General features: G+C 51.0%; 1 protein-coding gene across 1 annotated transcript; it reads left to right on the top strand.

The window, feature by feature from the left end:
* The first annotated feature begins 8,120 nt into the window (after positions 1-8,120).
* MCHR1 (melanin concentrating hormone receptor 1) lies at positions 8,121-11,363 on the top strand. Its single transcript, XM_045866827.2, has 2 exons — positions 8,121-8,227; positions 9,501-11,363. The coding sequence occupies exons 1-2, from the start codon at positions 8,146-8,148 to the stop codon at positions 10,478-10,480; spliced, it is 1,062 nt and encodes a 353-aa protein (XP_045722783.1). The 5' UTR covers positions 8,121-8,145; the 3' UTR covers positions 10,481-11,363.
* Positions 11,364-12,702: the final 1,339 nt, after the last annotated feature.

Here is a 12,702-nt window from a genome sequence, read left to right as displayed (position 1 = left end):
GATTGAGCCCCATGTCCAGTTTCCCACTCAGCGGGAAGTCGGCTTCTCCCTCTCCCTCTGCCCCTCCCCCCATTTGTGCTCTCTCTCTCTCTCAAATAAATAAAATCTTTAAAAACAACAACAACAACAACAAGCAGAGGCACCTGGGTGGCTCAGTCGGTTAAGTTTCTGCCTTCTGCTCAGGTCATGATCTCAGGGTCCTGGGATGGAACCCCACATCGGGCTCCCTGCTCAGCGGGCAGCCTGCTTCTCCTTCTCCTCCCTCCTCATGCTTCCTCTCAATATCTCTCTCTCAGATAAATAAATAAAATCTTTAAAAACAAACAAACAAACAAAAAAGTAAAATCTTAAAAAAAGAGACAGAGACAGAGACAGACAATGAGGTCCTGAGGCAGGATGGTGAAGGTTCACTGATGAGCCTGTCAAATAAAAGCAGGATTCTGATCATTTCTGTCTTTTGGAATAGAGGAAAAAGCATTTGCCAGATCAATCACTGCACACCAGGTGTCAGGACTGTCTTTATTTTCTCCAGCAATGATACCACATCTGAAATAGCAGCTGCAATCGGAGTCACCCTGTAATTAAGTTTATGGTAATCCACTGTCATTCTCCAAGGCCCATCTGCTTCTTCACTGGCCAAACTGAGAGTCAAGTGGGAGTGTGATAAAATCACCACCGCTGCACCTTTAAAGGCCTTGATGATATTATTAATCTCCTCAATTCCCCAAGTGGTGCACCTATTGCTTTTGGGGCTTATAACTTGGTAAGGAGGGATTTCCATTTGATTTTTCTCATCACCAAATCCCATCCTCTGCCAATCCAAGAGCCAATACCGTAATTCTGCCAAATGGATGGAGATATTCTATTCCAGCTATATAATCAAGGGCAGGGAGATCCACATGGCCTATTGTGAAGTCTTTCTAGTCAAACTCTACCTATTACTTGACCCAGCTCAACTTCCACTCTGGCCAGTAGAGCCTAATGGAGTTCTGGGTCCCCAAGAATTAATATGAGCTCAGAGCCTGGTTATCACCAGAAGGTCTGAGTATTAATTTTTTCATTGTGTGCAGTCTACTGACTGGTGGATGGCTTCAGATCCCTCTGGGAAGGCTGGAGGCAGACCCACAGCATATACTTGTCATGTTACTTGTCATGTTACTGCAACATCCCTTCCTGGGAATATCCATTCCAGCTTCCACTCCTTCCAAGGGTCTGGGTCAGTGACTGACTCAGGCTAGGGAATTGGGTCAGAGACTGCGCTGTCAATCCTAGTGACTGAAGTCAGACTTCTGTCTAGTGAACCAGAAGTTTTCGTCAGAAACACAAATCAAATAGAAGCTTAGTGGGTAAGCTGCTCATATGTTTTGGTGTTAGAGACTCCAGGATTGTTTTGCCATGTCAGTCTCTGCAGTTCAGACATCCTGATAACTCCACTGGCTCTGTCCATTATAGTAACCCTGCTCACTTTCCTCTGGAAATTAAGTGCTGCTACTTGGTGTCTATAGCCCCAGGGTCTGCATCCCCACTGAAATAAGGAAGCCCACCTCACCTGCTACTTTTCTCACCAGCAGCTGTGTAGAGGTGCTGCTACTTCTCCTTCCAAAGCATTTCTCAAGGCCTGGGTTTTCTGGCAATCAACTTCTAGGTAACCCCCCAAAATGTCACGTCCATTACTTTCTGTTAGGGGGTTAACTTTATTTTGAAAGCAATTGGGAGCCACTAAGGTGTTTTCAACAGTGGAGAAGGGTGATGAAATTTACATGAGAACAAGAATACTGCTATTTGGTGGAGAGGTTAGAGGAAGAGGCAAGGCAGGAGTGAGGGGACCTGGGGTGACCCCAGTAAACCCTCAAAACATGCAGATGGCAGCCACGCCCTGAAAAGTACAGGACAGGGGATATCGGCACTGGGGGAGTCAGGGAGGTACACCAAACCCCTGGGGTGTCCCGGGTAAGGCATGGTGAGTGGGGACACGTGGATGAGAGAAAGAAGGATTTATTCTTGTATGTAGACTTGATCTTCTTCATGACTACGCCTGGGCAGGGCTGAGCAACAGCTCAAAGCCAGACGGCTGAGAGGAGAGTAGGTCGAAAAATCTGTTCAGCGTGTCCTTGTCTGGGGGTTTAGGTGATACTGACTGGAAAGCTCTGAATCCCAGCACCTGGCTTTGGGGTAAGCTGTGGCCTTTGGAATCAGCCTCAACTCTCTCACTTGCACCAAGCCCAAATGAGCAGGGGGATGAGAGGAGTGTGGTTCAGCTGATGGTGCTTGGCCCCTTAGGGGTCAGCCTCAGCTTTCCAGCGGGGTTCACATTCTTCTTTGAGTGGGTCCTGGCCACTCAACTGGGCAGGGTGCTGGACAAGGGCCCTGCCGTTTCTACCCAACATGGGACTGCTGTACCTGGAGCTTCCCATAGGGCTGTCAAGCCCTTGTCGGGCCTGCCTCACAATCTTGTCTCCCCTTCCCAATGCACATCCCTTTCTCCCTTCCCAGGGGTCATCTCACAGTAAACATTTGACACCCCATCTCCATCCCGGAGTCTGCTCCCCAATGACCTGACCTGTGGAACTCCACTTCTTCAGCTAACCAAGGAGGAGAATTAAATACCTACTTGTTTCAAGGATTGATAACAAAACGATGTATATTAAATACCTTGTCTCAGCTCCAATGCCTCTCTCTGGGGCAGTGGCCTGACTTTCTATTTGCCCCTTCAAAGCTACTCTCCACCCTTATCCACCCTACCCTGGGCATCCACAGGCAGGGATCAGTGAGGTCAGGTTATTTCTTCCTCTGGCTCCTTCTTTGCCGAGTTGCTGTGGGTCGGTGGCCTCCTTAACTGAAGGCCACAGCCCTTGAGACAGCTCTCACTGACAACTGCCCCCTGCCCCTTGGCCTCCGGGCTGAAGGGCGGTCATGGTTTCCTGCTACTGCTTCCCTGGGGCACTCCTCCACCATCCTTCTCATTTCCCTTAACCTTGGTAAACAGTCCCTTTATTAAATGCTCCTCGACTTCCCTATGTGAGTTTGTTCTGGATTTTCCCTATACCCTCATTGATTCAATCAATGAGGATACTTTAACGGCTGCAAGTTCTAGAAATGGCTGCAAGTGCTCCAGGTGTCATGTCCATGCACAGCAAAGGTCAGAGGAGACACAGTGGATCCTCTCTTCCTGTGTCCTCTTTGTAAGAAGAAGAAACTCTTCGCCAAGTGCCTCCCACCTCTACACTCCTCGCCTTGACTGTTGGTAGGAATGGGCCACACGCCTTAGCCTTGGGTTCCCAGAAAACAGAGCCAGAGCCAAAGTATGAGTTTGGGTTTTGACTGGTAAGTGTGATTCTAGGAATCGGAAGTGAGGACAGAGGAGCACAGCAGGGGAGCAGGGAGCACCGTGTAAGGATGTCGAGTTGGCCACCACCACAAGTGACCAGTTGCCCTATCCCATGGGACTGCTGAGAAGCCACAGGAAGTGTGTCTCAGGACCATACGTCCTGGGAGGAAAGGAGAAAAGCATCTTTCTATGGCTTCCACCCCCCCCCCCCTCCATTGGTTAAAGGGTCACCCTAAGGAGTGTTACCTCTCCCTACACTTCCGGGTTGCTCATGCACAGGCACTTTCATGGGTCCCCACATTCTAAGTTATGAAAGCAACACAGAGGATCCAGGACAGAGGGTAAAAGGCACACAGTGCAGGCCTGAGATTCAGCACCTTCAAGTCACACCTGTACCTGTTACCTGTACGTGAAGATGGTCAGGGACCATACAAAGTGGGTCACTGAAGCAATGGCTGGAATATAAACTAAGTGTGGCCAAGAGGCTTTGAAGAGGTGCACATGGGCAACCAGTAGACATGCTCATTCCTAAAATGGTCACTGGCAAGGGGAATGAGATTGCTGTGACTGGTTTAAGTTAATCATTTGTGATGAATGGATGCTCAGGATTCCACCCAAATGCCTCCACAAAGAAATCACCCTTACCTCTCCTCTCTAAAGGACCCTAGTCACTAAAGAACCCATCACTCCCAGCACCCCATTCATTCCCTTGGTGACACCCACCACAATGAGTAATCAGCCTGTGTAGGTGCCACTGTGGATTGACCGGCTCAGTGTTCACACACACCCCCCACCCCAGCATGGGAAAGCTGGAAAGATAAAAACCTGCCCTTGCTCCTTGGTCATGGTTTAAATTCCTCCACTCAGGCAGAGTCATTTTGCTAGTGCAGATGGTGGAAGGGATGGCAAAAAGGGAGCCATGCCTTTTTACAAACACTTAAATCCCTTCATGATGAAGTTACCTGGACTCATCTGGATCTCAACCATGAAAAGGACATCTTGTTTACTCATTAGCTTGCTCGTTATTATCTGCCTCTCCCCACTTAAGTTGAAGCTCATTGATACCAGGCACTTGTTTGTTTTTCCTTACTGTATGGACAGTGCCTGCTACGTAACAGGAGCTCAAGAATGATTTGTTGGGTGGAATGATTTGTTGGATGGATGGATAGATGGATGGATGGGTGGATGGATAGATGGATGAAGGTGGGAAGACCATGCCATGTGGAAGAAGAGGAAATAGTGGGTCACGATGCTCATTTTCTCCACCCAGTAAGCTTTGGAATGCCCCACGGCCAAGTCCTCACAACTCTTCTGTACTCACCTGCACTCCCTGGGTGAGCTCATCCAGAGTCATCAGTCTAACGTTATTATCTCCAGGCATGACCTCTCCCTTGAACTTCTGACTCCAATCTGACTACCACCCAAATTTTCCATTCAGATGTTAATAAGCATTTTGAATAATGGATCCAAAACAGAACTCTTAATTTCTCCTCCAAATCTCTTCTCACAGACTTCCTTATCTCAGTAAATGACAGCTGCATTCTTCCAGTTGTTTGGGCCCCAAAGCTGGGCATCACCCCAATGCCTCTTTCTCTCACACATGTCTCATCCAATTCTTCAGCAAATCCTCTGGGCTCTACATAATATATAGAAGCCCACCATTTCTCCCCCACCTCCACCTTCCTGATCTAGGACACCATCCTCTTCCAACTGGATTATTGCAGAAGCCTTTTATATTGGATGCTTCTGGTAACTCACATGACATATCCCCCAGTCACCTCTGACTTCACCTCCAACTGCAGTGGACAGTCATATATGAGCTCAGCTGATCCAGTGCATATAACGTCTTGCCTCCAGTGCACACCTCATACCTGTTTGCCTTCTGCCCTGGATTTCAATGCTGTCGGAGTCCTTTTGGTTCCAGCACAAGATTTACTTGCTTCTTGCCTCGAGTGTGAGCTGCACATCTCTTTGCTCTCTGCCCCATCAACACTTGATGCTATAGGAGCCTGCTTTATCCATGCACCCCAAAGTGCAGAGTTAACACCCCAGGGGCAACCTTCAACCAGTGGGGGACAGGGTAACTGGATAAATGTTCCTGCTTCCCATACTTCAGGCCGATAATTCTGGGAAACTGTGCACTTTTCAAGGATCCTGGTAAACTCAAGCTCCTGCCCGCAGCAGTGACATTACTAATATACCCTTAGGTTGGCTTTTTCTCCTTTCCCGTCTCATTATCCCACGCCCTCATGCCTGCTTCTTGGGTCATCTCTCAGAAAAGCTCATGTGCACATAAGTCCTTTTCTCAGTCTCTGCTTTCAAGAGAACCCAAGCTAAAATAACTTTTCAATTGCTATCCAGCAGCAGACTGATCCTTTTATTATCTTTTTAATTTACTTATATATTTTAGAGAAAGCAGGAGTGGGAGGGGCGGAGGGAGAGGGAGAGAAAATCTCAAACAGCCTCCACACTGAGTGCAGAGCACAATGAGGGGTTTGATCTCGTGACCCTGAGATCATGACCTGAGCCGAAACCAAGAGTTGGACGCTCAACCAACTGTGCCATCCAGGTGTCCCTAGACTGATCCTTTTAAAACATGTCTGCTCATGTCCCTCCTGAGCAGAAAACTCTCTGGTGACCCCATTTCACCTAAAAGAAAAGCCGAAGTCCTTACAATGGCTGACAAGGCCTAACAGGATCTGCCCTTCCTATTGTTTCCTCTCTGAGGTCATCTGCTAATCTTCCTTTGCTCTACCATAGCCAGTATTATCATTCTTTGCTCTACTATAGTTCTTCAAAGACACTCAGCACACTCCTGCCGCAGGGCCTTTGCACTGGCTAGTCTTACTACCTGAAAAGTTCTTCTTTCAGCTATTTCCAAGCATGCTTCTTTACTTCCTTCAGGACTCTTCTTAAAACACTTCCCAGAGAGGCCTTCCTATGTAAAATAGCAACCTCCACCTCCCCTAGCATTCCCTGGCCCCCTCACCCTGCTTCGTTTCTCATAGCACTGATCACCAACCTCAGAATTTGTCTTTTTAATTTTTTGTATATTTTCTATCCCCCCACCTCACCCCAACTTGAATGTAATCTCCATGAGAACAGGGACTTGGGGACTTTATTTTTTATTCATTTATCTATTTTTTTTTTTTTAAGATTTTATTTATTTGACAGAGCGAGATACACAGCGAGAGAGAGAACACAAGCAGGGGGATTGGGAGAGGGAGAAGCAGGCCTCCTGCAGAGCAGGAAGCCCAATGCGGGGCTCGATCCCAGGACCCTGGGATCATGACCTGAGCCAAAGGCAGACGCTCAACGACTGAGCCACCCAGGTGCCACCGTTCATTTAACTATTTTTAAGTAGGTTCCATGCCCAGTGTGGGGCTTGAACTCACAATCCTGAGATCAAGAACTGAGTTGAGATCAAGAGTCAGACGCTTAACCCCACTGAGCCATCCAGGGGCCCCTATTGGTTTTTTTTCACTACAGAACCTAGAACAGTGCTTGGCAAGTGGTAAGTACTCAATAAATATTTGTTGGATGAAACTCATTCATAAGGGCGCCTGGGTGGCTCAGTCATTAAGTGTCTGCCTTCGGCTCAGGTCATGATCCCAGGGTCCTGGGATCGAGTCCCACATCGGGCTCCCTGCTCCGCGGGAAGCCTGCTTCTCCCTCTCCCACTCCCCCTGCTTGTGTTCCTGCTCTTGCTATGTCTCTCTCTGTCAAATAAATAAAATAAAATAATCTTAAAAAAAAAAAAGAAAGAAACTCATTCATAAGTAAGACTGAAGAAGCATGTAGGGATCAGACTGTGGTGACCCTGAAGCCCCTGCTCTGGAGTCTGGCAGTAGGTGTGGTGGCAGCTCTTGGCTGTGAGGACACTGGAGGCTGGCGGCCGGACACCTTGGCCAAGAATTCACTTAAGGTTTTGCCCTCTAACGCTGTTCCTGGTTGACAACCTTTTTTGGGGGGTGGGGCGGGGGGGTGCTATGCTCTGAAATTTGTCTCAAGAAGTCCCAGGTAAAACCTGGAAGACCTCAGAGCATTTAGAAAAATAAAATCTCTGTAAGCTTGGTCCTCAATTCTGTGCAGAGGGTAGTTTGTCCCCTGCTGGTCCCTAAGACCCTGGCCATCACCAGCATAGAGTGACCTGCGTCATCTCTGAGTGCTGGTCAGCAGCTCAGCTGCCAACAACGCGGCTTCTGGTGGACGCTGGTGGTCTAGCCAGGAAGCTGGCTGGAATCCAGCAGGGCACTGGGAAAGAGCTGAGGGTGGCCTGGTGCTGTAGGTCTGAGCTTGCCATCTCTAAGATCTGTGAAGAGTCCCCTCTGGCCCCTGCCACTTGGCCCAGCCACCCTCATCTGGGGTTAGGGACTAGGCCAGGCTCATTCTGTCCTCCGGAGAAGGAGAATTCTCTCATTTGTCCTCACAGGGACCTGGGTCCTCACATGCAAGCTCCTGCAAGCACAGGAGACACGGCCGGACGAGAACGTGGGAAGGAAAGGAAGCCCCCTCCCTGATGGGGTTGCCTGAGCAAGGCCCCGAGGCTCCGCAGGCAGTCAGAAGCGGGGAGCTGCTGCTCGGGACTGAAGAGGTTAATGTGCATCTGCTTCCGAATGTTAATGTGTCTAGGTGATGTCAGTGGGAGCCGGGGAAGGAGGGAGTGGGGAGAGGAGCGGGGCTTGGAGGCGGCAGACGCTGCCAGACCGCCAGGAAGACCCCCTTCCGGACTGGGGGGCTCGTGCTCTGGGACGGGCGGGCGGCGCTGCCGCAGCCTGCGTGGGTGGACGGGCGAGCCGGCGACGGGCAGCGGCAGGATGGACCTGGAAGCCTCGCCGCTGCCCACTGGCCCCAATGCCAGCAACACCTCCGATGGCCCCGATAACCTCACCGCGGCCGGTGAGTAGTGCTGGAGGGGAGTCCTCCCTCCTCTGCGCTGGGGCTGGGAAATGGAAGGTTTCACCTCTGAGCCAAACTGCTCCGGAAACTTTAGTACAGTTCTTGGGCTTGAGACCTGCGGTCGGCTTTGCCGGGAGGGGAAGGGGAGAAGGGGGCGCGGCAGGCAGGGGCAGCACGGGCAGGGGCAGAGAAGAGGGCAAGGGCACGTTCAGAAGTGGCCCGCGGGTGAGGGAGACAGGGGAAGACTCACCCATGAGTTCCAAATGCTCTGCAGAAAAAAATTCCAGGCTGGAAAAGCAAGCAAGAGAAGCCAGAGGATGGTATGTGAGGAGACAGCTGGAAGCTCACTCATTCACGGATCCCCTTGTCTTTTTACTGAAACTGCAGTAATGGGATCTGAAACATCCTTCCCAACCCCTGGGAAGGGCTAACTCACAGAGCCATGAGGGGATTAACTTTCCTGGTGAATGAAGCTTCCTGACATTTCCAGAGCTGAAATGCCCCGAAATTCTAGCTCTGAAGGAGGTGAAGGAAAAAGAGGAAAGGCTTGTGTGCAGAAAATTCTCAGGCAGCTAGGCTGCAACACAGCTTCAGTCTCTGCTCACTTGGGAAGCCCAGGCTCAGAAGATACAGACCAAGGAATTCCCTGATAGGAACCCAGGAGAAGGGAGGGCTGCGGGCCTGATGGGCAAAAGCCTCCCTTCACAAGACAGTAGCCCACAGATATGCCTAGGAATCAGTGCACAGCTTCCAACTAGCGATTTCTAAAATGAGATGATCAGGGCTGCAAACAGAAAACACATGAATGCACCCATCCATACATGCGCTTGCTCACCCGAATGCGTGCACACACACACACACACACACACACACTTTCATGTCCTTCTGGCTATGTTGACGAGGTTTCCTGCTAAAGCCTACGGGCCCACAGAATAATTCCCTGCAGATAGCTGTGGTTCTTGATTCTGTGCCTTCTGAGAAAATGCAGGAAGTAAAGGACTGGGTCCTTCAACTAACAGGTGGTGTGGGAGAAATCTGGTAGGATTAGCCAGGGAACTGGTGGAGGAGGGCAAGGGGACAGGATTAGCAACAGTGTGGGAGGGAGAATGGTAGGAAAGGGTTCCAGATGAATGGTGAACCCTGAGCTGAAATGGAAAGAAGATAAAGAGGTAGGCAAGCACATCATCACTGGAGGCTGAGGACGCCGGGAGGATGTCAGCCCTTGGAGAGGAGTCCATGTCAAATGGTCAACATTTGCTCCTTTTGTCCCCAGGGCCACCTCCTCGCACAGGGAGTGTCTCCTACATCAACATCATCATGCCTTCTGTGTTCGGCACCATCTGCCTCCTGGGCATCATTGGGAACTCCACAGTCATCTTCGCGGTGGTGAAGAAGTCCAAACTGCACTGGTGCAGCAATGTCCCCGACATCTTCATCATCAACCTCTCGGTGGTGGACCTCCTCTTCCTCCTGGGCATGCCCTTCATGATCCACCAGCTCATGGGCAATGGTGTCTGGCACTTTGGGGAGACCATGTGCACACTTATCACGGCCATGGACGCCAACAGTCAGTTCACCAGCACCTACATCCTGACCGCCATGGCCATTGACCGCTATCTGGCCACTGTCCACCCCATCTCCTCCACCAAGTTCCGGAAGCCCTCTGTGGCCACCCTGGTGATCTGCCTCCTGTGGGCCCTCTCCTTCATCAGCATCACCCCCGTGTGGCTCTACGCTAGGCTTATCCCCTTCCCAGGGGGCACGGTGGGCTGCGGCATCCGCCTGCCCAACCCAGACACTGACCTTTACTGGTTCACCCTGTACCAGTTCTTCCTGGCCTTTGCCCTGCCCTTCGTAGTCATCACAGCCGCGTATGTGAGGATCCTGCAGCGCATGATGTCCTCGGTAGCTCCGGCCTCTCAACGCAGCATCCGGCTGCGGACAAAGAGGGTGACTCGCACGGCCATCGCCATCTGCCTGGTCTTCTTTGTGTGCTGGGCTCCCTACTATGTGCTCCAGCTGACCCAGCTGTCCATCAGCCGCCCAACACTCACCTTTGTTTACCTGTACAACGCAGCCATCAGCTTGGGCTACGCAAACAGCTGTCTCAACCCCTTTGTGTACATCGTGCTCTGCGAGACATTCCGCAAACGCCTGGTCCTGTCGGTGAAGCCTGCCGCCCAGGGGCAGCTTCGAACCGTCAGCAATGCCCACACAGCTGACGAGGAGAGGACAGAAAGCAAGGGCACCTGACCCTTCCCCTGCCACCCCGGGCACCTCCAAGTCAGGACAGTACAGCAGACCAGTGGGGAGAGACACTGAGAAGAACCAAAGACCCCTCTGGGAGAACGCAGGGAGGCTGGGTGGTGAGGGGTTGTGGCAACTAAAAATACTCCACAGGGTCCACAAATTGCTGGGGAGGCTGGGAGCCAGATTTGGGGGCTTCAAGCATCAGAAATCCCCTTGGGAGAGTAGGAAGAGACCTTTGGATTGAACAGAAACTGGGCAAGAAGAAAATTTTGGTTTAAATGTTCACTTGAGCCCTACATCTCTTAGCTCCCACATGTCTTTTTCTCAACTGCCGGTTTATTTGAAATCTGGGAAGGTCCTACTTCAGGGTGTGAATGGCGGGGCCCTACTACAGGGTCCTGGGGAGATGGGAAAGCGGTATGTCCTCAACGCTCTTTCCCATCTCTCATTGGCGAGATGGAGGGCAGCCTTTCTCCCAAGCTGGAGGATGATGAGAAATGAAGCATGCCATCTCTCCGTGTTCCAGCATCCTGTCAATCTGCCTGTATCTCTAGGGGATGCATGCTTATTTTTGGGGGGGGGGAGTCAGGGTTCTGAGCCCACAGGAGTAAAAACCCAATTTGTAGGAGATCCACTTATTGAGAATGACAAGGCTACCTGAGTGGGTATGGGTAGAAGTCTTGAAATTAAGAAAAATGGGGAGGAGCAAGGGGGCTTTTGCAGCTGTGGGGACATTGTCGTCATTAGGCACATTTGTTAATCACCAGATCCAGAGTGGGTGCCCGTCAGTGCCCTGCATGTGCAAGAGTCATTGTGATGCCTAGTGTGTTGGCATCATCTTTTCGCTCCAGCCCTTCCTCTCCAAAATAAAAATGAATAAAGGAAAATCTCTACCCACATCTCTTTGGATGCTCCTGCAGAATTGCTTGGGCTTGGGGGTGGGGGTGGGTGGCGGAAAAGGGAAAGAGGGATCACTTGGCTGTGGAATCTAGACCTTGGTCAAGCTGCATCTTAGGAAGTAAGAAGCAGGGGATCTAAACCCACAGGAAGGATTCAGCCCCACAAACAGAATTACTGTGGATTCCTTAGATTGCAGTTCTGCTGCTGGCCTTGTGCTCAGGACTCAACTTCCTGTCTTCTGCTCAAAAGCACTTGGTTGTCATCGGTGCTGGCCCCTCAGGCCCCAAATCCCACCCACCACCTCCCCCGCTGAGTCACACCAGTCACACTCCTGGCTTCTGGGGCAGCCTGAGCCTGCCTCCTGCTGCTGCCAAGATCTGGTGTTGAGCAGGAAGATTACAGATGGGCCGCTGGGCGGCAGCCAAGGCTGCCACTTCTCAACCTTCTTCACGGAGAGGAGCGGGGGGAACCAGGAGTCCAGGGCAAACCGCTCAGCAGACGTTGAGACAGTGGCAACAAATCGTGAGCTCCCAACCTGTTCAGAGGCATCCGTAAAGCAGGTGCATCAGCCCAGCCTTTTCTTGCTGATTATTTTTCATTGCAGAGTTGCAGCAGATAGCCGGCTTAGCAAACTTCAGGTCCCGACCAGCTTTTTTTGTTTTTTTTTTCAAGATTTTATTTATTTGAGAGAGAGAGGTGGGAGGGGCAGAGCAAGAGGGAGAAAGAGTCTTTTTTTTTTATTTTAAAGATTTTATTTATTTGACAGAGAGAGAGCGGGAGCAGGAACATAAGCAGGGGGAGGGTCAGAGGGAGAAGCAGACTCCCTGCCGAGCAGGGAGCCCGACGCGGGACTCGATCCCAGGTCCCGGGGATCATGACCTGAGCCGAAGGCAGACACTCAACGACTGAGCCACCCAGGCGCCCGAGAGGGAGAAAGAGTCTTAAGTAGATTCTGCACTGAGCGCGGAGCCTGACTCGGGGTTCGAGCCCATGACCTGGAGATCACGACCTGAGCTGAAACCAAGAGTCAGTAGCCCAATGGACTGTGCCACTCAGGCACCCCTGGACAGCTCTTTTCATCATAATCATTAGCTGTAGTATTTTGGGGCTTGTGTTCCCCTCCACCTCTGTAGTGGGGTGGGGGAGCCAAGCTGCTGACAGTTTTCCCTAACAGTGGCGTCTCTAGCTGCCACACGTAAGTTCCCAACCTATTTCAGATGCACATTCAACAAAAGAAAAAAGATTATTAGGGAAGCCTTGAGGCAACTCCTACCCACTGGTTCCAGAAAAGGAGGTTTTCCTGCATGTGGTTTGCCTGTGAAAGG

The sequence above is a fragment of the Mirounga angustirostris genome, unplaced genomic scaffold (assembly GCF_029215605.1).
Source record: "Mirounga angustirostris isolate CCGP_5_RB_7025 unplaced genomic scaffold, mMirAng1.0.hap1 SCAF_5, whole genome shotgun sequence".
Taxonomy (NCBI): domain Eukaryota; kingdom Metazoa; phylum Chordata; class Mammalia; order Carnivora; family Phocidae; genus Mirounga; species Mirounga angustirostris.
This window is presented reverse-complemented; position numbering and strand designations above follow the sequence as displayed.